Source organism: Phaeoacremonium minimum (genome assembly GCF_000392275.1).
Source record: "Phaeoacremonium minimum UCRPA7 unplaced genomic scaffold PA7_03_scaffold_500, whole genome shotgun sequence".
Lineage (NCBI taxonomy): Eukaryota > Fungi > Ascomycota > Sordariomycetes > Togniniales > Togniniaceae > Phaeoacremonium > Phaeoacremonium minimum.
Window position 1 is genome coordinate 45,059 of NW_006921402.1, and position 26,415 is coordinate 71,473.

A 26,415-nucleotide genomic window follows, 5' to 3' on the forward strand; every position below is an offset into this window, starting at 1 on the left:
GCCAAAGTTCACCCGAACGGCGCCCCCACCATGTTTTCACGCTACGTGACCCCAGGTTTACAAAGCTGAAGTGGCAACGTCGAGTATGTCTTTACAGAGTCGACTTATTGTTAGCCAATTATATCCAATCCAAGGACTTAGAGTTAGCCCCAAGCAGTGATATATTGCTGGGGTAGTTCCTGAATATGTCGGTACCCAGAAGGAACGTGGCCATGTAAGTAGCGTATAAGACTGTCCCGGCGTCTACCCGCAATTGACATCCAGAAGGTTGGACATCAAATACTATATATCTTTCCACGATAGTAGAGTGCAGCCATGAATATGTCGATCTCGCCTTCGAAAAAGTGGTGGAAGGAAGCTGTAATTTACCAGATCTACCCTGCAAGCTTCCTGGACTCTGATGGAGATGGGTTAGGTGACCTTCCTGGCATCATTTCCAAACTGGATTATATCCGTTCTCTTGGAGTAAATGCCATATGGCTGTCGCCCATCTACAAAAGCCCTCAGAATGACATGGGATACGATGTTGCAGATTATCGGGAAATACATAAACCCTATGGATCAATGCAGGACATGGATACGCTGATTCGAGGCTGCCATGACAGGGGCCTTAAAGTCCTTCTGGATCTAGTGGTGAATCACACGAGCAATGAGCACCCCTGGTTTTTGGAGTCACGGGCTAGCAAGACTGCTGTCAAGCGCAATTGGTACATCTGGCGTGATCCAAAGATAGGCGCGGACGGCACCCGTAAGCCGCCAAATAATTGGGCATCTATCTTCGGGGGAAGTGCTTGGACTTGGGACGAAGAGACCGGCCAGTACTATCTCTCCCTGTTTCTGCCTTCTCAGCCGGATCTAAACTGGGATAACGGGGAGATGCGACGAGCAACACATGCTGACATGCTCTTTTGGCTCGACAAGGGCGTCGATGGGTTCCGAATTGACTCTATGAACCTCATGTCCAAGCATACCGATTTGCCAGACGCACCTGTCGTCAACCCGGACTCCGAATTCCAACCTGGTGACCAATATTTTGCAAGCGGGCCGCGCATGCACGAATACATCCAGGAGATGCGAACCGAGGTCTTTGACAAGTACGACTGCATGACAGTCGGCGAGTTGGGTTTTACAAAAGACGAGCAAAGCGTCTCAGAATACGTTGCCTATAATCGCCACGAACTCAACATGGTCTTCACTGGCGATATTGTGGACATGGATTTCGGGCCAGGCGGGAAGTATGAGCGCAATGACTTCGAGGTCTCACGTATCCGCTCGATTACCAGCCGGTGGCAGACTGCGATGCCAAGATTCAACGGCTGGAACGCAGTCTACCTCGACAACCATGACTCCGGCCGCTCGCTGAGTCGGTATGCTTCAGACCTACTCCAGCACCGTGAAGCCGCGGCTAAGATGCTGGCGACGTACATGGGCAGCCTCAGCGGTACTCTATTCCTGCTTCAAGGGCAAGAAATTGGCATGGCCAACGTGCCAGATAATTGGGGTATTGACGACTACATTGACGTAGAGGGGAGCAATTACTACCGGAGCGTACTCAAGAAGAGAGGAGAAGGGGCAGATATGAGCGATGTGCTGAGGGAAATGAGACTGAAATCTCGAGATAACGGTCGCTTGCCAATGCAGTGGAGCGGCGAGACGAGCGCGGGTTTTACAAAGGGAGCGAAACCATGGATGAGGGTCAATGACGATTACAAGGATTGGAATGTTGATAAACAATCAGGAGATGACAACAGCATACTGGCATACTGGCGAGAGGTGTTGGCTTTGCGACAGAAGGAGAACGACGTGTTCACATACGGGAGATATGACATGCTGAGTGCGGCAAAATCTGGCGACCAGGTCTTCGCATACACCATGACCAGCTTCCAAGAGAAGAGGAAGGCTCTAGTTTTGCTCAACTTTTCAGACAAAGAACAAATGTTTAATTGCGAGGGCTTTGAAGGATGGAAAAGGTTGCTTGGAGAGAATATGACAACAGAGTTAGGAAGCGCAGGAATTCAATTGACGCCCTATGAGGGCGCGATATTCTGTAACTGGAGGTAATAAAGTATTGAATTGGCAATTAGCAAGATCATCTAATCTTCTCAGTCGACCAACAATTCTCTCTATCTTCATTACATCTATTTCATTTATAGAAAATGCAAACGAGACGACAGGCAAAAAACATTTGGAGACGTAAAGGGATCGCTGAATAATTTCCATCAGTCTAAGCGGCAGCGCTTAGACTTTCGCCTGGGATGAGTTCATGAACGATGTCTCTATTACCTTTATGGTTCAGGTCCTGGTGGAATTGCTGTTGCACCAAGACATTACGGTCACTCGCTCGGCTCGGCCAAGCTTTCCTAAGCCCTTCCCAGCACTGAAATGAACATTCCTCTCATCAAATTTTCCTACATCATAAGACGCATAAACTGATGCTTCTAAAGATGGATATATGCGTGACATCATAGCGAACCGGTCGTCGGTATATATCTCGAAGATTGATACATCGATAAAGAATCTCACTCGCAGATTCTCACCAGGTAGAAGATGGAAGCACCCAGTGTCCCAGTGTCTGCCGCAATGGTCCCAAGGCTCAGAAGCGAGGATTGGCTTTTGTCGAGAGTAATGTGACCACCTTTAATATCGAAGATGATTTCAGTTACTTCGAGACCATCCGGCGATTCTCGAATATTGAATGCAAACTTCTCTTCCCCTAAAAGATTGGAAAAGACTGCCTCAACTTCGTAATTTGTCGTATGCATTCCCTGAAAATTATCACGCTCCGAAATACTTTGACCCTGCCTAAGGTCTAGTAGTTGAGGCGCAGGACGTATTCCCAGCGTCGTTCTTTTGCCATTCGCCTCATCAACTATCCACTCGGTTCCGACGACTCCGGTGCCCAGGGACTCTGAGATTTCAAACAATTCTCTAGGATATGCTAAACAACCAGCCCATCCCTAGTCCCTGACTATTTGACCTTCTGCTGTCTCATCGGCCCAACCAAGCTGGAGTAACCGGTTCTCTGAGTCTCAAAAAGTACGTGAAGCATACGAGACTCCATGATCAAGTAAACCATGTCCGGAGATATCAAAGTGAGGCTTGCCATCTCGGAGAGACAAGGATCCGGACAACCAGAGCAATAAGTGATCATTGTGCCGTTCGCTACCTTCACCCTCTTCAACAGCCACAAGTATGTAATCAGTGCTGCTCATAGTGAAAAAGCTAGCGCACTCGAAGTTGATGCCAAAATGAGTATCGCTAGTTGTTGAGATTTTCGAGCCACTTTCGTCATCGAGAATGGTTGAAAGGTAATCCAGCCGTCAACAAGGTCATTCGACGAGTAAATGTGGAGCTCAGATCCATGACCTCGCTCTCCGGAAGATAACAGCATGTAACTTTGCTCTTGATGCGCTCCGAGAGGCCGGGAGAGGGAAGGCCATTGTGAAGTTTTGACCAGCTGATGGGAGAGCCGAGACGCTTGTGTAGAAGAGGTACAAAACTTTCTCGCCATCTTCTACTCTTGAGACTAGGGATCCCGAGAAGACACCCATCGAGTTATACGAGTCTCCATTTATGAGGGCGGGCGGACAGTCGTCCCATGTCACCATGTCCTTGCTTTTGGCTATTCCCCAGGCACAATTGCCCCCTGTTGTAGTACCTGGGTTCCATTGATAACAGACAAGATATTCCTTGGTTTCCGGGACAAATATGGTGCCGCAAGGATCATTTGACTAAGAATGAGGTGCAATAAAGTGTGAAATGGGTCAAAATCGTTCAATTGCCATTTTAGAGGAGATGAGTAGGCCTGGTGCTCTAGGCACACAAGTGTGCGCGGTTACGCGATCAAGGAATCAATCGTATCTTACGATATCAGAAGTCAACAAACTTCAACTCAAGGGTGGAGTATCTCGACTACGGACGCAAGGAGTGCAATAATATAAAAGAGCAGTAAGAAGAGTGGCACGAGACTTGGAATAGTGTGTAGAGTAATCTGGGTAACATACAGAGACTCAAATTTGAAGAGATTCATAGAAGAAGGAAAGGCTCATGTAGGTCTGGAATAACCCTCTCGACTCTGGTCTTAGCTATAACGAGAGGCTTCCGAGCAGTGGGGGTGGCAAGCCAGATGAATCGACAATAACATGCGTGAATCCTCATACTTGTGTACCTGCTCAGGAATCTCGCTCGTTGCTCCCGTTGCTCAATAAAAATTCACCCTTTTAACGAAGCAAAAACTCGACCCAGGATACTTCCGCCGCCTTACTGATAATGTCTCGGCTCATCTTGGGTTGGATTGAGGCGTTGCGATGAATCAAACGGGACTAAAATGGGCTCAGGTTGTTAGCCCGATAAATTCAGCGATGAGGCGTGAGCCCGGTCGAGACCCTTAGCGCACTTCGCCTCGGAGAAATTCACCCTACTGGTCAATCGATTACCGCGATGGGGCGGCTTGTGCCATGGGGGTTCGGCAGAATTACTGTCTCTCACGTCTTCTTCCCCGATTCTGAACCATATGGTTGGATTATCTACCCCGGAAAATGGGGTGACTTGGGGATCGCGTTCTCCAGACGCCTCATACGTCTCTTAGAGAAAAGGATATAAGACGCTATCGCGTCCTCCCCTCAGAAATATCTGGTCTCCATGCCCATATTCGATCAATTCACTCTATTCCGAGTCTCATACTTGACTGTTATCGTCTTCTTATTCAGTAACTTGTAACATGGAGTCTAAAAAGATCGACCCTAGTCTTACAGAGACTATTGCCAACATGAAAACCATGTCCGAAGCACACTTGGAACATGTTGCCGAGGACGACACATCAAAGGCGGCAGTCTTCAGGGACCTGACACCCAAGGAGCAGTATCAGCAACTCTGGGCTAACCTCAAAAACGACAAGCGATTTGTTATTTGGTCCCTCTATGTCATGGCCCTAGTCTTTGGCTGGGGTTATGATAATGGACTATCTGGTGCCGCTATTGCCTTCCCCGAATTCAGAAAAGCATATGGAAACTACTACTCCGACGGGGATCAATATGTCATCCCAGCACTCTGGCAAAGTCTATGGTAAGCAAATTTCGGATTTTAACCTTACCTTTCTACGTTCGAACGTCAGAGACAAAGGCACAAGTTCAAAACTGGAGAGTTCCTCCGAGACACATATAGAAGTACTTTTCTTGCTATTATGACCTTAAAACTGCAATACTAACTCCAAACAGGAACGCAGCTTCCACAATCGGTCAGGTTTTTGGCGCTTTTCTCACCGGTCAATTTGCCGATTATCTGGGGAGGCGAGCTATATTGTGGATTGCCGTCATCCTGTCCATTGCATCATCGTTCGCCCTGGTTTTCGCCCCCAACCTGCCGGTGCTCTTCGTCTCGAAACTCTTACTGGGCTTCTCGATCGGATTCTCAACAGTAACTCCCCCTCTCTACGTGACCGAAAACGCACCCGCGCCTCTACGAAGCACGCTAAGCTCATTAACCAATGTCATTATCGTGCTTGGATATTTCCTCTCCTCCCTGGCGGGGTACGGCTCTTCCCAGATCTCTGGAAGATGGAGCTATAAATTGGCTTTTGTCTTGACGTTTCTCATTCCAGGCCTATTTGCCCTTGTCCTGCCATTCCTTCCAGAGTCACCAGTTTGGTACGTCAAGAAGGGAAGAGATGATGATGCCCGAAAGGCAATCATAAAGCTGTTCGGCAAGGACACAGACGTTGAACAAAGACTCGAGTACATCAAATCAGAGTTGGAAGTGATGGCCGGAGAAGCCAGCCTTGCCAGCGGGACAAGCTGGAAGGCCATCTTCAGCAAGGAGCACCGAGCGCGGACTCTAGTTGCCGTGCTGGGTCTTCAGTCTCAGAATTTCTCCGGTGGTTACTTTGCCAGTACGTAAAAAACCTACTACCCTTGATGACCCACAACCTGGCATTATAAAATTGACCTAACTCTCTCGCAGATACGTATCAGACCTATTACTTCGAACTGATCGGCCAGCACAACGCTTTCGGCTTGACTGCTATTTCTTCTACACTCCAATTTCTGTCTAACTGCGTCGCTGTTACCCTATCAGATGTCCTACCTCGTCGAAAGGGCTTAGTTGGGGGTGGCACTTTGCTCTGTGTTTGGTCAGTAATCATTGGCGGCACCTCGCTTGCCAGCAAATCCAACACTGCCGCCAATACTACCCTACTGGCTTTTATGATCACTTGGTCTATGCTGTACACCGCTACCGTAGGATGTTACGGGTGGGCCGTTGCTCAAGAGACTGCCTCACAAGTCACGAGGCCTAAGACCATTGCATTTACGCTCATGTGCCAGCAATTGACCGCACTGATGCTGTCGTCCGTCTTCCCCTACTTTATCAACCCGGATCAGCTTAATTGGGGCGGAAAGGTGATGTTCTTATTTGTTGCGGCTGAGGTTGTTATCCTGATCGGTCTCTTCTTTGTGCAACCAGAGACGAAGAACAGAACTTATCATGACATTGACACGCTCTATACACACAAGATTCCAGCGAGGAAGTTCAGCCAGTATGTTGTTGAGGATGATGTCCCCAGGAAGAAGCTTGCTTGAAGAGCTACGCGTTCAGATATACTTCTGGAACAACCTGAACGAGAAATTATCGTAGTGCCTTCAAAACAATATCATAATTGGGTGATTTGAAAGTATTGGCCTATCGATTTACTCGTTGGTATTCTACATTGTCTATCAATCTACTCATGCGTCCCAAAGACATCTTGTGAAGTACTTGTCTGCCTCTAGTAGTAACCTACACAAACCCTGCCACTCCTTTTTCTGGGGTGCATGAGTGGCGAACCAAACGGCGGCTCCGAGTGAACTAACGAATGAGGAGGATGAGGGGGTGTAAATCGCCAGAGCATTTTCTGGGCTTTAGCACGATGGCGCACCGCATAACCCCTCCTGCCGACTACCCACTAGAACTTCTCTCCGTTCTACCCTCCCACCTCTTTTGTTGATCAAATCCCATCGACAATTCAATCTTAATGCGTTTTCTACGATGCGAGCCTTAGGGTGTCGCTTCATCTCGATATGAGTCATCGTCAGCCTGAGAGGAGGCCCGGTAGGGCGAAGGGTCAGGGGAAGGTGAAGCAAGCATGTGATAGCTGCCGCGCGCGTAAGATACGCTGTGACGGAGCTTGCCCTTGTGCCAATTGCGTATCCACCACATTGCAATGCACCTTTCTTGCAGTACACAAGAAGACGGGCCCTAAAGGCGCACGGCGACGACTATCATTATATACGTCGCCTTCTATGCGAGATGCTCTGCGGGATATTGCTCGAGATGGGGACATTTCGCCGGGCTTTTCCACAACTTCGGCAGATAGTTTTCAGCACAGTGTTGCTGAATCGCCTGCGTCTGTGCCTCCTTGCCCAGTCGTTGACGTCGCAAATACCAAAGACTGCTCTGGCTTCCAGTCATCTCCGGTGTTGACGGCCGAGGTGGCCTGTCTGTGCATGGATGCTTTCTTTCAGTACAAGTATCCCATCACACCGATCTTGGACCAGGAACAGATGAAGGCTGCGCTACTGTGCTACACATCTTCCCCTGAGGTGTATAGCCTGCTCGCAGCATGTTGCGCCGTCATGGTCCTTTCGCCCGGGATCCTCAAGCAAACATCTCCAACTTTATTCCAGTCATTGTTGACGTCCTCGATGCTAATACCTCCACTGCCATCATCTGCGCACTATGGGACCTCGGACGGTCTAGCAGACATACCCACGGCGCGTTTCTTCATCTCGGAGGCCATAAGGGCCCGGCAATTTACTAAGTATACAGAACATCCGTCTCTAATTACTATTCAGACTTCGTTCTTTCTATTTTCCGCCTACTTCTGTTTAGGTGATGACAATTCGGCATGGTTTTATCTTCGCGAAGCCATAACAGTGCTTCAGATGTTACGTTTTCACGATGAAAATACCTATGCGGCATTGCTAGCCAGTGACCCCCTATCAGCCGCATACGCTCGCCGCATCTTCTGGGTTCTGTTCATTACCGAAAGGGCGTATGCTCTCCAACGTAATAGGGTTCTTACACTGCAGACGAGCATCGAGCTGCCTTCGGTGGAGTCGGATTCCGAGGCACCTATTCTCCGAGGTTTTCTCAACCTCATTTCATTATTTCGGAACTTCGACGAGGAATTCGTCAACTTGTGGAACCAGCCCTCTAGCACATCGCCATCTGAGAAACCCTTGGTCAAATTGCAGAACATTCTAGCCTACGCTCTACCCACAGTCTCCGGCTGCACCAAGGGCCAGCTAGCGGACTTGCTTGTATCGCGGGAATGGCTCAAGACGATCGTATGGCAGCTTTGCGTTTCTAAGGCTATGCTTTCGAGCTCAAGCAGCGAGGAGAGCATGTCCTTTCGGTATCCCGTGGCCATCGCCCGGGACTTACTACTCGTCTCGCGTCTTCTTCCTCAGGAGGCATTTGAGGCTAATGGAGTAGGCATCTTGGAGAAGATGTTCGATATCGGGTGTTCTCTTTCTGATGTTCTTTCCATAGAACCTGGGTTCGCCCAGCCCTCCACACTTGAGGTTGGGCCCAGGGATTGCCTGGTTGAGCTTGTCCGCATCATCGGTTCTTTTGGGGGTGGCTATAAGAATTTGCAGTTTCTAGCTAGCAAGGTCTCTGATTGTTTGCGGACGAGCATTGATCGGCCCTTGCTTGTGCCACTGGATGATGTTGACAATGACCGCCAGATTTACGAGTTATGATTGATGTGAAGCAAAGGATCAAGCTCAAACCAGGCTAAGCCAAAGTGTTGGGATTTATACCAAAACACATGTATCAACTGCCCCAGGTTCCCAAGGCCTAGATTTAAGACTAGAAACAATAGTTATACGCGCTCACAGACAATCAAGAGTGGAACTACAAATTTTTCAGTCATGTGAATAGTCCCAAACTTTCCACGCCCCGGAATGCTTCTTGGTAAGATAAGAAGCAGGTTACTGACACTAGTTGGGCAAGCTAGTTGGGATAAACAAAAGCGGCTCTGAAGCTAGGCGAGTCAACGAAGCGTCTGCCTTGAAGCGAGTACTTGTGTGGTTTAAATGGTCACAAGATTGGTCTATTATCCTGGCATTCGACTTGATTGGATTTTCTAGAGCCTTAGGCTATTTCGGAAAGATTCTTATCTTCTTCGACACAGCTCGTAATAGTGACTCGAATAGGAAGGTCCACCTATAGGCTATTCGATGCGAGGTTCGGATTTCCAAAGGCTGATTCTAAAGAGAAAGCCAGTCGCGGGTCAAGAGACTGGACGAAGGTGCTGATGTCAGCTAATCCTCTGGCGGCAATCCTTGTCGTGTATGATTTCATTCTCTCAAGACCAGTTACACGTTTGAAACAATATAATGCTGGCAGGTTTCGTTAGATACACAGTCTTTGGGTAGCCAATACATGCTCACTTTGGGCAAGAGTGAGAGAGCCCGAAGGAGTGACAGACACCTGGCAATACATAAATAGAGGCTTCACGTAACGGACATGGTACTTCGAGAGCACGATATTCTGGTTATCGAACACACGTTACTCGGTCCTATTAGGGTCTATACTCAATTTGTCTAGTATTATTATAATCATATACAAATCATCAACAAAATGGCTGAAACACCACAACTACCCCCGCTCGATCCCAGGTTCGAGATTCGTCAACTTAATGAAGATGACATTTTGTGGGCTGCTGCTATTTTGGCATATACTAATGTATTCTACTCGACACACTGGGCTACAATATACCCAGATGAAAAGCCCAAGCGTCTTTACGCGACTACAGATGCCAATGTCTTTCTCATTGGGAAGTACGGTCCCAGTCTATGCTACGGCGTCTTCGATAAAAATTACAGCTTCAAGAGGCCTGAGTCGGCCGCCACTGGCGGGAAACTTTACTGGGACTACAGTAATCTCAACGCCACGAAAGAGGAACTTCTCGAGCAGATGGACTTTCCTCTCGTATCCATTGCTTTGTCCTACGACGGGAACAGTCCACCTGGTTTCACTGAAATGAAACCTCTGATTGACTGTTTACCCCTATTAGGCACCATTTACCAGCAGCTGGCACTTCTTGACAAGCGTGACCCGGAATCATGGAAAGCCAAGAATCCTGGAGAGGTGCTGCAACGATGTGGCACCTCAACACGAGCCGATTACGAGGGCCAAGGCATCATGAAAGCGTTGGCACACTTTCTGATGTACGAGATGGCAGCGAGAGGGTATAGAGGAATTCAGATTGAAACATCCAGTGACAAGGCACATCGAGTCTGGATGAACCCACCAGCGCCTTTCAAGGCGTCCCTCATCTCTGAGTTGGATTCACAGGAGTACGAGGAGGAGAAGGACGGGATCAAGTTCAAGCCGTTTGCCCCGAGTCAACAGAAAATGACTAAAGTATACGTTACCCTGAAATCTGAGGCATAGACAGATACGATAGGGCTGAATAAGGTGCTTGAGTCTCTTGAAGTTGGGTTGTATGTTGAAGTCAATACAGATGGGTGGAGACTACAAGAAATCAATTTCTAACAAATAGCTTATTCATTTGTGAAATGCCTAAGCAAACCGTTTCAGCAGCTCCTCAACCTCCTTCAAAACTGAAATGCACTTTTCCTCCTGTAATCTTCTGCAAATAAATTGTACTCCCACTGGCGCGTTCTTGAAGACTCCTGGAGACGTATCTATACATCATTGTCAATACGCTACATGTCCACAAGCATGAACTAGACCTAAGGGTGTGTGTGTTCTTACAGAGTTGTTTCATTTCTCGATCTCCACGGTCATAGGGGAACCTAACAGGCTCAATCGTTTCATAAACTTCTCCATGATACCATTCGTGATCCGCGTTGTCAAGTTGCTCATCTACAGTAGTGACAGGGACCGTTCCAGCCACGTAGTCTAGCATATTATAGACAGTGGCATAGGAATTGCTTATGTATTGACCATGAGGATTTGCAGGATGAGCAACGGCAGGAGCTACTATAGCATCCATGCTGAACTCATGCCATAGATCGTTGTATTCCGACGCAAGTTCGGCTCGGAGTAGGTGGTTGGAGAATACTTCTTCGGCAGTGAGGGCCGATGCATCGGACCCTACAGCAGTTCGTGGCACGACATGTTCTCCCGAGGCATTGATATGCTTCATTACTGTTCTGCCTCCATCCTGAACATTTGAAAGCATGGTACAAGCAAGACTTCGCCGATGTAGTGGAAATATGCGCTCCCTAGGAAGGGGGACAACTTCATGCCCGCCTTTGGATAGGGCCTCGATCGTCATTCTCAGTGCTCTCTGTACAAATCGTGTTAGATTTCGTCTCAAATCAAAGCACCCTGTCATATATATGTTGCTAGATTTAGGGACACTTACAGTGACCGGAGGTGTTGGCTTGACGACTCCATCATCCCAGACAACAGCAAACTTCAATTTCTTAGAAGGCCGTTGAGCTCTGGTAGAATCCCAAGGCATAGGAATACATCCTGGGATCTCATTCCAGGGCTCTGATTCCAGTTGGGCTCTAAGCCAGAGCTCCATTCCTGCGACCGTCTTGGCTAATGGACCCAACCCAGCGTTGACTGATTCCGAACCACTTCTTGGAGCCGAAACACCTCTTCCTGGCATCCTCTCTTTGGAAGGTTTGAATGACCCTGTTTTCTGAATTAGAAAAGGGTGGTATAATTTTAAGAGCTCAAGCCCCTTTCGCTAAGGAAATAAGCTTACAAACACCACAGAATGCAGCAGGAAAACGCAAACTTCCACCTCCGTCGGTTCCAGACGCAAGAATACTACCTTTAGCTGCCAACAATGCAGCTTCGCCTCCGCTTGAGCCACCTACGGAGAGTTTCAGGTTATGCGGGTTCTTAACAGTGCCGAAAATATTGTTGATTGATTCAACCATCAGTAAAGCTTGAGAGCTGCTTGTTTTGGCATACAATATAGCACCAGCATCTAACAGACCTTGAGCTACACAGGAGTTTCTCGGAGCTCGGTATGGCAGCCATGAAACCAGCCCGGCATTGGTATTAACACCTTCGACATCAAAACAATCCTATAGAGGCAAATCAGAATCTTTCAAGTACAGGGTCAAGACAGCGGTGATATTTTGAGAGGTGATACACAAGAAAGGGCGGGATAACCAGCGCTTCGCCATGTTGCCATACCTTGAGAGAGACTGGCAAGCCATGGAGAAGTCCCACTGTTTTGCCTTCCTTTTCCAAATAGTCATCTAGATATTTAGCTCTCTCAATGGCTCTGTCAAATAATAGTTCCGTGAGACAGCCCGTGCACTGTTGGGCAATTGCCGCACGTTTGCAGAAAGCTTCGGTGACCTCGACAGCAGAGTATGTACGATTCGCAATCCGCTCTAAAAGCACGATCACATCCTCAATCAATGTGATCTCAAAGTCACGGTCAGTAAGAATGCCGCAGCTCAGGACGACAGGATCCTCGGGCAGTAGACCCTTTTCCGATTGTGCCTGCTCTCGCAGCGTCTGCGGGAGACGATATGATTCAGGGATGCTAGCAGACAATTGTTCTCTCTTCTCCAGGGCGGCAGCCTGCCAATCGGCCACAGCAAAGGGAGGTGTGCCATTGGCGGCGGGCGCTGCATAAGCTGCCCGGGCTAGCGGTGACATTTTGTCGCTTTAGAATGGCAACCGAAATAGTAGCATACGCTGTTGCTTGAACTCGAAGAGCTCAAAGTTTGATCATCTTAAGAGCATGAAAACGGCAGAGGGGACCTCATTATCGCCATTGAATTCGCGGGTCGGTGAAGTGGCATCGCACGCTGAATGCCCCGCGCTGGACTTGCGCCGCGGGCAACTGTTTGTTATCATTACCCAATTTATGACTGCTAGCGCGAAACTGTCATCTTCTTCGAATTAATTAAGAAGAGATCAAGTGCAACTAGGATGCCCCTTTTGTGGCTTGTTCAATAATTGAGACGAGATCTTTCACAGCAACTCTTCATTGAGTTTGCCAGTGCAACCCGATCTCGTAATGATCTGTCATTTCTCATTTGGGCAACTGAGTCGATGTGACCATTTCACCGGCCTTCAGCACATAACTAGCACGACTTGGGGGCCTGTGTTCGCATCCGCACCACAAGCTTGTGCGGTAACTCTCAGGGGCAAATCGACAAACATAACAAAAATGCATCGGCAAGAACTCTGAGCGACATCCCGTTCGTCTTGATGCTGCGGGCAGTTTATTGCTCCGTTTGTTCTTCCTACATGACCTGGAAGCACCCTAAATGGCGCGGTATTATATGAGCAATGATGCTTTAGCTCGGGGCTCCGTTCCTACGGCTTTCCAATGTAAGTGGGGACCGGCGGCTGGCCGAATTGACCATCCAAATCCGGTAATTATCGTAATCCAGTCTAAGCACCGCCCGTTACAGCTTCAAGCCATGCTCTGGCCAATAAAGAAATGTCCTTGATCATATGGAGATGCCATCTCCGCCCCGGCGGGCCGTGAAATCACCGACATTTGCTCTCCTAGAAAGTCGCCGACAGCCAGGCTGGTTGAAACCCCTGAATCGCGTTGTAAGACAACATGGTCTGAAGCAGGCACGAGTTTCTCAGCGTTCTGCCTCGCAATAACGGACTTTTTTTTAATAGTTCTGACTGATCTTTGGTATTTGCCATCGTCTTGTCTTGACACTCTCCATTCCCAGCATTCACGATACCCATTTACGGCGTCTCCTCATGTCCACAGACCTATACAGCTAAGAAAGGCACTGAAACAAGTCGAATACAGGACCCCTCAGCTTGATGGCTTCCAAATACAAACGCTCTGTCATTGTAACGGGTGGCACTATCAACCTTGGATACTACGCTGCTCTCAACATCGCGCGTTCTCGTCCCGATTACCTTGTTGTCATTTCTTCGCGTTCCGACAACACCCACTCCGCCGACTCTATCAACGAGATCACCGGTCAGAAGAACGTCATCTTTATTCCTCTTGACCTGTTTGACCTCGATGGCATCTGGTCTTCCAAGGCCTATCCACCCATCCAGTCTCTCGTTTTAAACGCTGGTCTGCAATTCCCCAAGCAGCTGCAGATGGCCCCGTCTGGTCTTGTGGCCACCTTCGCCGTATGCCACGTGGGCCATGCATTGCTCTTCCATCTTCTATGTCCCCATCTAGCACCCAAATCTCACATTCTTGTCGTCTCTAGCAGCGGCCATGACCCGGCGCAAAAGACAGGCATGCCCTATGCTTTGTACAATACAGCAGAGGACCTTGCTCACCCGCCGCCATCGATGATCAAGGTATCTGGAAAACAGCGATACACAACCGTGAAGCTTGTCAATGTTTCATGGGCGTACACTTTAGACAAGAAGCTGAAGGAGAAGGTCCCGGAGCGTGGGATTGTCGTCAATGCATTTGATCCGGGAACGATGCGGTAGCGCACTGGCACGCGAGTATTCATCGATGGAACGCTTTATCTGAAACAACATCATGCCCAAGATTTTGCCACTGCTGAGAGCGTTGGTTTCTCCTAATTTGTATACTCCTGATCAGCCTGACCAAAGGCTCGCGGTTCTGGCTGTTGGATCAGAGTACGATGGAGTGACAGGGAAGTACTTCGAAGGGTTAAAAGAGATCAATTCAAGCGTCGATAGCTATAATGTGCAGAAGCAGGAGGACCTGTAGCAGTGGACAGTGAAGTACTTGTCAAATGGCGATGCGGCTCAGGTAGCAAGGTTTGAGGAGTTTACTTGACGATCATGCTACCATTACGCGAATATGAGCGAATAAATCATGCTCGCTACACTCTAAATTTTGGCAGATAGGCACCCTGTTATAGACCGAATAAACATCGTTCTCACGCGTCACGCAGCTCGACGCGGAAATCGCCACAAAACGCCTGCGTGGACGCAGTGCCAGTGAAAATGCCTTCACCCAGGTCTTCAGCATTCTGATTTGCCGTCAGGAGCAGGCTCATTCTTGCAGAAGCCAACTTCGTCGTAATAAAGGATACGCTCTGATTTTGCAGGAGGTCATGATAAAGCTTGATTCGAGCGGTCCAATAGTCGACTTCAGTATCGTCAATGGAAGTCAGCAAAAGAGACATCATAAACCCGCCCGCTATAGCGAAATTATGATTTGAGATCTCTAAATAGCAGGCAGTGAAATTAAATTAGTAAAAAATAATTTTGTGGGGTGTATGATTGACAAGAAATGAGAATGAGCAGAAGAACACTTACGATTCCACCAGAATGCACGAAGTCGGCGGATTGTCAGCCCCTGAAGTAGCGAGATGACATTATCCACGACAGGTCGCACATTAGTCCGGAATTGATGATATCGCACGTCTGTAGGGTCTAAATGCCGCAACATCGCTCTGTAGAGTATCATTTGGACGATATGATAGGCCAGAAAGATTGTTCCTATGCCGTCAGCAGGGTACTATATATGCCTTGTCTCAGAATATTATTGAACTTACCTGTAGGGTCCAAGAATCCATCAACGTCATATAACGGAAGAAGATGTTCATTATGAAAAGCGATGAGGCGTTGAAGGAATTGATTTGCAAATGTTTCGAGCAGTTCCGGAGGGCAAGACTTAAGCCGCTCATGTGAGCGGAGGGAGTAGAATGTAGCGAGAATATCAGACAAGATTGTCGTCAATACTGCCATCCCTACAAATTGCAAGATGCCGATATCTGGTGATGGCAGGTATTGGAAATTCTTAGTCGGGAAATTTGCAAGTGTCGGTAGAGGAACATTGTGATTCTCTTCATTCAAATAAGGGGGTCTCCCAAGTGCCATTGCCGACCACTTGTCGTGCATATATAACAGCCACCAGAGTCTGATGCGGCGATCTCGATCCTCTTTTGAGATATCCCAAGTGGTAGGGTCAACATTGAGCCCAATATCTTGACTCATTCCGATGATCTGAGAACGGATATTAGGATTCTTATCCACGACTCCATGTTATACCTTTAACTTACACTTCCGATATCAGACCACAGTCCGGGTGTTGGAGGAGCTCTGCCTTGCTATTAGCGAAATACAGACGTTTATCTCCAATAGAACATCAAATTCACTTACCTGTGATATCTAGCATGTCTATGTAAGAAGAGTAAGCTTGCTTCCACAGTCTCTAGCTTGGGTTGCCGGATTTCACAAGGCAGAGCTTGAAAGATCCAGTCAAGTACTTTCATGTCGTTTGGTGACTGCTTATGGAGATAAAAAGGTGACGCAATCTCGCATATGACTGCAAGCAAGAGATCTCCTACCCCATCGCCTTGTTCAAAAGCTGCAGGATCGAGTAAGGGCAAGGAAGTATGAACGGTTTCGAAGTAAGTTTGAACTAGTTTCATCTTCTCCTCCTGCAAAATCTGTCTAACATCTTCCTTGGGATAATACCTCGGCCGCGCATCTAAGTAGCTATCGGGAACGACCTGAGCCAGTATTAATAAGCCCAAATACATGTGTGAGGAATCACCTTGATAGAGAGACTCTTGGAGATAGATATGATTGACTGACCGTAAAGTGTGTTCCGCCATCTTGATTAACTCCGACTCTGATACAAGCCCAGTCTGACCGCCGATAATAATTAAGGTCATTGTAAGACACATGTCGGAGGACAAATGGGTCATGATCACTGCTGGATCCGACAATGAATGAAATCCATTCTTTCGCAGGTCGCGTTGGTGGCAGATGATCATCTTCGTCCTCACCATTTGCTTTGGGCCGCGGGCCCGCTCTCGATCTCTTCGATGAGGAGGCTACCTGATTGGCAGCAGTTTTCGGTCTGGAATTTGCAACACTCTCTGCTAATGTTGTCTTTGAGGCCTTTCCACTTTTCCTCGGTTTGGGAATGCTTTCAAAGCGACAGGTTTCTGACTTCATCCGACACAGCGAGCATGATTCATCGCCAGCCTCTCGAATACAACAAATCTTTCGTCTTCGACAAGCATCACAGCTACAAGTTTTATCAGAGTTTGGTGAGTTCAAAGAGTCATGTTTTCATCTCAGCGATGGTGTTTGACGTACGGTTTTTGCCTCCTTGATTTGTATCGCCGCCCTTCCGAGACCTCCATTTCTACTTAATTGAAGCCGCAAGTCTCCATGTAGACAGTATCAAAGTGAAACAACTAACACGGTGTGCTAGCTATCTTATTTGAGGTCAGGTCGCGAATCTTGAAGCACGATGCAATGATTTATCTCAGGAGCTAATTAATCGATGAAGAGAGAAGCTTCTGTAGTAGGACTGAAAGGTCAAATAAAGGCGGGGGGGCAGTTCACTAATGTGCTAATATTAAGCTCCACAGATAGGCTTATCAGCCACTAATTGTCGAGTACTAAGGCTCAAAAAGCACCTAGACGATAGTGGGACCGCTACCACGCTCTCCCTGCCTACTAGCTGACCGATTACTCCCTCATCGCCTCATTGGCCATCCTCCGGACTTTGCGCTGGCCTTCCGTCAAGCCGGGCTCGTTTTCATCAAATTCTTCCAGCCCGAGAGCTCTTCTGCCTTCGACAGTCAGAATGTTCTCTTCTCGGGCGCCGTGATCGTCATGTTGATATTCAAGCTCGTAAGGCCCGCCGAAGTCGCGGATATAGTCAGGAGGAGGCACAGCCTCTCGAAAGGCTTTACGGTGATTGAGCATGTTCTGAATATTGTAAGTGCAAAGGGGCACGTTTGCAACATATAAAACCTGTTTTTTGTTATAGTTTCTGTCTAAGGACTTCTGGATAAAAAGCTTTGACACTTACACTAGAGTCATTGATCCCATTGTTCTCGTCTTCTACCTCGTGTAGAACATCAGTGTGCCAGAAGATGAAATCACCTGGAAAGATGTATTAGCATATAATAGCTTGGGAACGGCAACGCATAATGGGTGAAATGAAGACTCTAGTCCACTCACCAGGCTCAACTTTTGGGATGCTGATGATGGACTTGTCGTGATATAAGTGTGGATGGTATTTGGGGTTTGCATAGATTTGTCCTCTGGCAGGAATCGAGCCAGGGAACGTTGGCTGCGTGAGATCCAACTTCTCATTCAGGAAGAAAGGACGAAGCATGATATAAGCTGTGCTAAGCTTCAGACTGGGCATAACCCGGAGGGTACCCTCGCCAGGGCCACATTCCGACATGCTCAACCAGCCTTGGAAAGAGCGGAAACCAGAACAACTCCCAACACCTCGATAGAGGTCTACTTTTGCATCATGATGTTGATCCATCTTCCATGGGTCCCATTCTTCCCATCTCCCCTCCAGAATCTCCTGGTAACATGACCGGAATGCCGGATCTTCCCATCTCTCCGTAGAGGATGAGTCGAGATGGGCTTTAAGGCTGTATGCTCTATCGCCGGCCTTACGAATACGAAATCGGTCGCAATACGCAATCTGTGAAGACATATCGATGGGCAATGTGTCGTCTTCGACATGCCATAGCTGACTGGTAGCGTGCATTGCCTTAAGCATTTCTGGGTGCGACCGCGCTTCCATCTGGGGTTTAGTCCAGTACAGCAACCATGTTGTCGGATCCGAGAGGGGGCGGCCTCGCACGGCAGGGTGCCTCTTTGTGTAGTCTTTCAACTCCTCTTTCCATTTCAGTGACTGTTCCGCAGATAGCAGACCTCGAAAAATGACACATCCGGTGTGACGTGCTCGCTCAGCAATGGCATCGGGAATCTTTCCACCTGGTGAGATAACATTAGCTTTGATGTTTATGATAACGATTTACCTAGGCAGACTGGGTGGACAGCGCAGTGTACTAACCATTCGCAATAACTTCAGACCATGGAATCTCGGGAACAGCTGCTTGTCCCATTTGTTGGATCTTCTCTGCCTCCTCTGCAAGAGCAATCTTTAAACGCGCATACGACGCTTCAACAGCATTTTCATGCTCGGGTTTGATGACTTCTCTCTTCAAATTCGCAAATCTTTGCTCCAAAAGAGGCGGGCCGTCCGCTTGATAAACCAGCTTCGGAGTTGTCGTGGCTGTGGTAGCTGCTGGCGTCGTTGTAGTGATGGTAGCAGACATTGTCACATTCAATACTGTCTATCGATCTTTTCCAGAACTATAATTTTGTTGTAATCAGATTGTAGAATAGTACACAATATTTTACTGGCAATTCCTCCATGTCAGATGTGCTTTAATACAAAGGGGCAATTCGAAAATCTGCTACATAACTCCTTCAGTCATTTCATTCAAAATCATCCATGACCAACAACGCCGCCATGTGTTGATGTGTGGCACGCCGCGGTCTAAACCTATTGATGCAGTGATAATCAACCCAACATGGCAAGTAGGCCAATAAGCAAGCAATGTCTAGCATATCAATTGCTGGGGTAACTCATGTTTTGGTCAATGACTCGAAGTGACCTTAGCCCATGGCGTAGGAGCTGCCGCGGCGCGAGAAAACTATTACAACACCTTTCTAAAGAGCCAATTATTCTACAAATTACCTGTCCAGTCCGCCGCGGGCTAAGCTCAACATCGTCCGCCGCGGGCGAACAGGCGGCGTCCTTTGTGGATTGACCAATCACCGCTCGCTGTCACAGGACCTATTGTCTTTTCTTAGGGGCTTGAAAACCCAGCCTACATAGACGGCTGGGGCAAGCTAGCTTAGACTGGCAAGCCTCCATTATTTCCAATGCAATCCTTATCAGTGGCTTAAAGTCATCTGTGCATACTCGTGCTTGTCGATGTGGTGGATTCTCTGCTGTGGGAGCATTTTCCTCTGAGGCTTATCTATGAGATTTGGCGAGTTCTAGGAGGGAATAGTATCGGGTATGGTACGGATCCATAACTAAAGGACGTCGTTCAAGACTTGTGATCTTCCACCTTCCGGACAAAACATAAAAGCTGAGGCAGCTCCTTCTATCTCGCTGGCTGCTCCATCATCAACTACCTTCCTCAGTCAGGGCCCTTTCATGTGAAGAAGATCAACTATACTCAGTAAACAACATGGGGCTCCTCGCATCACTCAAAGAGACTCCTCTCTATAGAGAGATGACGCCTCGTTTATTCATGTTGTTCATGTTCATTTCGGTATGTGTAACTCGCACAATGCATCTTAGGTGACTGACGCTGATTGTCTTGTAGATTGGAGCAGTAAATTTCGGTATTGACAATGGTTGGTGGGCTACTGTACTCACAGTTGAGGATTTCAAAGAGGAGTATGGGGTTTGGAGTGAATCGAAACAGGCATTCTACTTCCCATCTTCCTGGCTCTCAGCTGGGTCCGGCACAGCAAATGCCGGGATGGCTGTGGGAGCTATGCTGGCCGGACCCATTGTGGAAAAACTCGGTCGTCGACTTTCTGTCCTTGTTATCGTCGTGATCGGTCTTGTGGGAATGGTCATCCAAAATGCTGTGCCAAATTACTGGGGCGTTATGGCAGGCAGAACAGTTAACGCTGTGTCTATGGTTAGTCCCCCCACTGCCATACCTATCCAATTACTTCGAAACTCATTCATTTGGCAGGGCATTGAGATCAACAACGTACCTATGTACATGTCAGAACTCTCACCCCCGGCTATTCGTGGATCTTTAGTCAACATGTTTTCTTGGTGGGAGATGGTCGGCGTTCTCATCGCGAAGGGTATCGTCTTCGGGTCTGTGCAAGCACATCCACATGACCAGTGGTCATGGAGAATTGGTAAGAAGCTTGCGAGCATCTCTCTATCCACCTAAGATCTGACCTTCTGACGAAATTCCAGTCCTGTTGGTTCAAATGGTCGTTCCTCTCATCATGCTAGTTGTTGTCTGGTTTGTGCCAGAATCACCCCGCTGGTTGGTGAAACGTAATCGCCACGAGAGCGCTCATAAAGCTCTTAGTTACATCAGATACGGAGTGTCTACTGCCGAGGAAGTCAGCGAAGAGCTCTCTTTGATTGAGGAAGCGGTCCGCGAACAGGCTGAGCTCCACAAAGCAACCTCCTATCTCGATTGTCTGAAGGGATCCAATGGTCGCCGAACAATGATTGCAGTCGGAGTCCAAGTCTTGCAGCAGCTTTCAGGAAATGCCTTCATGCTTTCTTACTCTGTCATTTTCATGTATCAGGTTGGTGTCACCGACCCCCTAGCGTCTTCGATGGCTAGGACTGCCATGGCCATTGGAGGCTCGCTTTTCGCCTTCTACCTGGCAGACAAGATTGGCCGCCGAATACTCATGATTGTCTCCGCAGCTGGAATGTGGATTTCATTCTGGATTGTTGCTGGCATATCCGCTTACACAAAAGTGGAGAACAACTCCGTCGCGGCTTTCCTCCTGGCCCTCCTCCTGATCTGGTCTTTTCTGGGGAATCTCGGCTGGGCATCATGTGTTTGGATCGTTACCGCAGAAGTACCTACACTTCAACTCAGGGAGAAAACCATCAGCATCGCCTCATCCATCAGTTTTATCGTTGTGCTTCTCGTCAGCTATATCAACCCATACATCCAAAATGAACCGAGTAACCTTGGTGTAAAGGTTGGCTTCATTTATGGCTCTTTCTCACTCATTGCCATATTCTTCACCTATTTCTTTGTTCCTGAATGCGCAAACCGCAGTTTGGAGGAATTGGATGAAATGTTCCAGGATAATGTACCTGCCTGGAAGTTCAAGGACTATGTCTGCCACGGCGTTGGTGCTAGAATTACGGAGATCGAAGATCACAACCTTGGACCTCGTACGTATCTTGAGGGAAAGGTTGTCAGTGGCGGAGGTGACGTAGAGAGTCAGCCGCAAAAGAAGGCTTAAGCTGAGTCTAGCTTATCATTCGATATTCAGGGGAGAGCTACTGCTATGATTTTCGATATTAAGAGATTTGTAGATTCCATTCGCGTCAGATTAGTTATTACTTTTGAAACACAATGCAATTGTGATCATCCAATTATATTTTGCAAGCTCGAGACTCCACCATGCCTCTAAACCTTTTCAATTATTGTGTTACTTATTGCATGTATGAATGAAGAATCGATTCCCGGTGCCGCCATGACCTCGCTTGTTCCATCGTGCACAGATACTGATGAAATAGTTGAAGGTCTAGGATAGCACGTGACTTCCAAGTGATATGTCATGTGCGTTGGCTCAGTGTGGTCCGTGCGTGCTGGCGCTGGAGCTCCAGGAGCATCTGAAGGCTTCGATATTTTTTTGGAGCTTAGGCAGACTACATCGTGACCGCCCGCATCCAAATCCCACGCAACACCGTTCAGGACGCACCGATTCTTCCCAAGAGTCCTGACATACGAGAATTCATCGGTAGCACCTGTCCACTAGTGGCTTGCCATTCAATATGTCTTTCGGCGGCCAAACACCCACAATCATTGTCCTCAAAGAGGGTTTGTTGCCCCTCCATGCCATACATAGCTCCAGCTAACCGAAAATGCTCCAGGGACCGATAGCTCTCAGGGCAAGCCTCAGATCATCTCCAACATAAATGCCTGTCTCGCTGTACAGGCTACGATCAAGTCAACTCTCGGCCCATACGGAGGCGACTTGTTAATGGTCGATGCGAATGGGAGACAGACGATTACCAATGATGGAGCGACCGTGATGAAGGTATGGTGGACATGATGGGTATAGCTGTCATGACGCTGACCGTACTATAGCTTCTAGATATTGTACACCCAGCTGCACGAATTCTAGTCGACATTGCGAGGTCGCAAGATGCGGAGGTTGGCGATGGAACCACATCTGTCGTCGTACTGGCGGGCGAGGTCCTCAAAGAGATCAAGGAGCATGTGGAGCAGGGTGTTAGCTCGCAGATTATCATCAAGGGACTGCGGAGAGCGTCTATGATGGCCGTCAACAAGATAAAGGAGATCGCTATCAGCACAAACGAGGCGAACAGGAGGGAAACGCTCAGCAAGCTCGCTGCCACGGCGATGACCAGCAAGCTGATTAAGCGGAATACGACCTTCTTCACGAAAAGTAAGCTCACTACGGTACCGGAATTTGTAGATGGTGCTAACGTTCCTCAGTGGTTGTCGACGCAGTTCTATCCCTCGACCAAGACGATCTCAACGAGAAGCTGATTGGCATCAAGAAGATTCCAGGTGGCTCTCTGACCGACTCGCTGTTCGTGAACGGTGTAGCTTTCAAGAAGACATTCTCATACGCCGGATTCGAGCAACAACCAAAGTCTTTCAAGAAGCCCAAGATTGTCTGTCTGAACGTTGAGCTTGAACTGAAGGCTGAAAAGGACAACGCCGAAGTTCGCGTTGAGCAGGTCTCAGAATACCAGGCCATCGTGGACGCGGAGTGGCAAATCATCTACAAGAAGCTGGAAGCGGTTTACAAGACGGGTGCAAAGGTGGTTCTGAGCAAGCTGCCCATCGGAGATTTGGCAACGCAGTTCTTCGCAGACCGCGATGTCTTCTGTGCTGGCCGAGTTGCTGCCGAGGACATGGAGCGAGTGGTACAAGCAACTGGTGCTACGATTCAGTCAACTTGCTCAGACATTCAAGCTGAGCATCTTGGCACATGCGGCACTTTCGAAGAACGGCAGATTGGTGGTGAAAGGTTCAACTTCTTCGAGGATTGCCCGGAGGCGAAGACCTGTACGCTGGTCTTACGTGGTGGCGCAGAACAGTTCATCGCAGAGGTCGAGCGTTCATTACACGATGCCATAATGATCGTCAAGCGTGCAATTCGCAACCGAACAATTGTTGGTGGTGGAGGAGCTTGTGAAATGGAGGTTTCAGCCTATCTACATCGATTCGCCGACAAGAATGTCCCACATAAACAACAGGCCATTATCAAGAGCTTTGCAAAGGCACTTGAGGTCATTCCTCGACAACTATGCGACAATGCCGGATTTGACGCGACTGATATCCTTAACAAGCTCCGAGTGGAGCATCGTAAGGGTAACACATGGGCCGGTGTCGATTTCCAGAACGAGGGGGTCGCAGACATGATGGAGCGATTCGTTTGGGAGCCAGCACTAGTAAAGATCAACGCCATTCAAGCCGCAACAGAGGCCAGTTGCTTGATTCTTGGTGTCGACGAGACAATCCGCAATGAGGAGAGCCAGCAGCCACAAGCACCTGGCAAGCCCCTGCCGCCTGGTGCAGCACAGCGAGCTCTACGTGGGCGGGGAAGAGGCATGCCCAGGCGGTAAATCCATGTATTAGATTAGTCATGAGGTTTAGGTCGACGATGTTATGCATTTTGTATGATACCTAGACGGCGTCTCTCTGGACAGCTAGATAAAAGGGGCGGAAATAATTCATAGCCCTATGCGCATTCATCCTCTAATTATGCTGTCGTGCTATTGTGAACCTTGTGGATGGAATATGTTTGCGGCTATTGCCTATCAAGATCCAGCTGCCTTATACTCTAAACACTCTGGGCGGTGCTTGCTCCAGTCCTTCTTCTGGCAGACCGTAGAGCAATATTGCACTCTGTGACATCGTGTGCATTTCTTCAATCGCCCTCCACCAATTGATTCCGTCGCGCCACAATTTACGCAATGATCCTGAGTAGTAGACAAGCGACTGGCCTGCATCTTGATGAGGTTTTCCGTAGAGACAAGGTCTTCAGTCAAGGGCACAGCAAATGTTGGACTAATTGCGACTCGAGTGGCATGGTGCACGCCGACTTCATCCCATCCTGGGAGACCAGCGGTGACGAAACCAGGCGGTAACTTGCCTTTTCCGCAATCACACAAGACTAGCTGACCGTGATCCGTGCTAACAGGCGCCTGATGAACCTTTCTGTACACGCAATCATTCGAATGCGGCCACGCTCGACATCGCTCCACCATAGCTGGTAATACTTGCTTCCACAGCCTCAGTTCGTCTTCGTTTACAATCAAAGTGGCAATCTCAAAATGGCGAAGCACCATGAGGAACTCTCCGAAGGTTGAGTCGAGCAACATGGCGGACGTGACGGGAATCACGGCGGCGTCAAGGATAACAGAACTAGTTGGGCCGTCGAGACGGACAGCAGAAACAAAGAAGAGCATGTGGATTCCCTGTCCACCTTCAACATTGAGGGCCATAAGACCAGACTGCCCACCTTGAACGCCAGACGCCAGCATGAACATTGTCATGACTGTTTCCTTGAAGTTTGCACGCGCGGAAGGCATGATGCCCGTATCGGTACTGGCATGCGCCTCTTCTCGAAGGACTCGCTCTTTCGCGGAGAATTGCATAGAAGCCAGAGTCGTTAAGAAACCAATCCGCTCTTTATCGGTGAGATCCAGGATAGGAAGGATATCCATGTTGATGTATGGAAGGTTCAGTGAGACGATGTCTCCAGCCGCACTGATCTGATTGGGAAAGACAATGTCGGCTGAAGACGCTGCTGTAACTGGGTCTGCGACAAGTACGATGAACTCGACCCAAGACGACTGTCTCGCAACTCGTGGTTTGCTTGCTTTATCAAGTATTATCGGCAAAGGGAATACACACATTGGGGTATAGGTGCTGTTTGCGAAAAGCACGCGGACCATGAAGGGGGACTCTTGTCTCAGTGTAACAACGCAGCGATCAATCAAGAGGAGATCTTTGCCTTCCTGGCTCTTGATACTGACATGAGCAACCATGCCAACAACTTTTTCTAGCTGCTCGTCGACCTTAAGACTGTAATCAACGGAGTAGGGTAGGTCGAGCGGCTTGACGACACTCGGGGATAAGGGTGCAAGGGTGAAGTTGGTGTCAACCTCGTCATTCTCTCCTGGATCAGTGCCGACACATGTCTCGGGGTGAGCAATGGATGTTGCCGCACCCACTTGAGGATGAATGGAAGAATTGGGCTCCTCAGAAAGGCCAGGTAGCATGTGAGTGACTAGAATCTTGTCTATATCGCCAATATCACCAATGACAGTGCTGTCAAGTCTGCCTTCAACCTTGTCGTAGGTTTGTATTGTAAACAAAGTAGGCCTTGGATCGAAATGAAGAATGTGAGACGGCGCATAGAAGCTGATGATCATATCGAATCTACCATCACTTGCAGGTGTAATTCTATCATTTCCGTTAACAATTGAGAAGCTACCATCAGGCTGGAGCTCAATTTTTCCGAAGTTGTATGATAAGGATGCAAACGTATCCTGCTTCGATGATGCGTCTTCATAATATGAAGCAACACTTATCGAAAGCGTCGGGAACGATGCGGTTCCATCGAATATGTTTTTGAATAAATCGCCAGAAACCTGAATGTTCACCACGACAATGTCAGGGATCTGGTCCCAGTCATTGAAACCGCGCAGCTTGCGATCTTCTCGCAACTCAGGGAAGAGGGGCTGGTACACCCCCCAGAGTTTCGATAAAGCGGCAAACTCCAAGTTAAAGTCCGGGATGTTGTCTGTTTCTTCGTAGCTCTGCATCATGAGATGAAGACGAGAGCATACATCATCCCATGGAGCGTTGATTTGGCCTTGCGCAGCTTTGATTAAAGCCACCAAACTGCCTGCATGATATGGAGGAATGGTGGCGTTCTGAGCTAATATTATGCCTC

The 26,415-nt window shown here is 48.4% G+C and overlaps 8 protein-coding genes across 8 annotated transcripts; 6 read left to right on the top strand and 2 right to left on the bottom strand.

Annotated features, from left to right (window-relative positions):
- Positions 1 to 564: 564 nt before the first annotated feature.
- UCRPA7_7139 (putative alpha amylase protein) lies at positions 565 to 2,061 on the top strand (the record flags this gene model as incomplete). Its single annotated transcript, XM_007919673.1, has 1 exon — positions 565 to 2,061. One exon carries the CDS (start codon positions 565 to 567, stop codon positions 2,059 to 2,061), a length of 1,497 nt encoding a protein of 498 aa, XP_007917864.1.
- Positions 2,062 to 4,768: 2,707 nt separating this feature from the next.
- Positions 4,769 to 6,575, top strand: UCRPA7_7140 (putative maltose permease protein; the record flags this gene model as incomplete). The annotated part of the gene is made up of 3 exons (XM_007919674.1): positions 4,769 to 5,064; positions 5,217 to 5,887; positions 5,959 to 6,575. 3 exons carry the CDS (start codon positions 4,769 to 4,771, stop codon positions 6,573 to 6,575), a joined length of 1,584 nt encoding a protein of 527 aa, XP_007917865.1.
- A 3,046-nt stretch (positions 6,576 to 9,621) lies between these two features.
- UCRPA7_7141 (hypothetical protein) lies at positions 9,622 to 10,437 on the top strand (the record flags this gene model as incomplete). The annotated part of the gene is made up of 1 exon (XM_007919675.1): positions 9,622 to 10,437. The coding sequence occupies one exon, from the start codon at positions 9,622 to 9,624 to the stop codon at positions 10,435 to 10,437; it is 816 nt and encodes a 271-aa protein (XP_007917866.1).
- Positions 10,438 to 13,779: 3,342 nt separating this feature from the next.
- Positions 13,780 to 14,418, top strand: UCRPA7_7142 (putative dehydrogenase reductase protein; the record flags this gene model as incomplete). The annotated part of the gene is made up of 1 exon (XM_007919676.1): positions 13,780 to 14,418. The coding sequence occupies one exon, from the start codon at positions 13,780 to 13,782 to the stop codon at positions 14,416 to 14,418; it is 639 nt and encodes a 212-aa protein (XP_007917867.1).
- A 2,973-nt stretch (positions 14,419 to 17,391) lies between these two features.
- Positions 17,392 to 18,797, bottom strand: UCRPA7_7143 (putative duf1479 domain protein; the record flags this gene model as incomplete). Its single annotated transcript, XM_007919677.1, has 5 exons — positions 17,392 to 17,679; positions 17,738 to 17,811; positions 17,890 to 18,129; positions 18,604 to 18,666; positions 18,746 to 18,797. 5 exons carry the CDS (start codon positions 18,795 to 18,797, stop codon positions 17,392 to 17,394), a joined length of 717 nt encoding a protein of 238 aa, XP_007917868.1.
- A 1,569-nt stretch (positions 18,798 to 20,366) lies between these two features.
- UCRPA7_7144 (putative sugar transporter protein) lies at positions 20,367 to 21,714 on the top strand (the record flags this gene model as incomplete). The annotated part of the gene is made up of 3 exons (XM_007919678.1): positions 20,367 to 20,399; positions 20,457 to 20,631; positions 20,693 to 21,714. 3 exons carry the CDS (start codon positions 20,367 to 20,369, stop codon positions 21,712 to 21,714), a joined length of 1,230 nt encoding a protein of 409 aa, XP_007917869.1.
- A 535-nt stretch (positions 21,715 to 22,249) lies between these two features.
- Positions 22,250 to 24,076, top strand: UCRPA7_7145 (putative t-complex protein 1 subunit eta protein; the record flags this gene model as incomplete). Its single annotated transcript, XM_007919679.1, has 4 exons — positions 22,250 to 22,295; positions 22,349 to 22,515; positions 22,566 to 22,887; positions 22,938 to 24,076. 4 exons carry the CDS (start codon positions 22,250 to 22,252, stop codon positions 24,074 to 24,076), a joined length of 1,674 nt encoding a protein of 557 aa, XP_007917870.1.
- A 195-nt stretch (positions 24,077 to 24,271) lies between these two features.
- UCRPA7_7146 (putative mynd finger family protein) lies at positions 24,272 to 26,284 on the bottom strand (the record flags this gene model as incomplete). The annotated part of the gene is made up of 1 exon (XM_007919680.1): positions 24,272 to 26,284. One exon carries the CDS (start codon positions 26,282 to 26,284, stop codon positions 24,272 to 24,274), a length of 2,013 nt encoding a protein of 670 aa, XP_007917871.1.
- Positions 26,285 to 26,415: the final 131 nt, after the last annotated feature.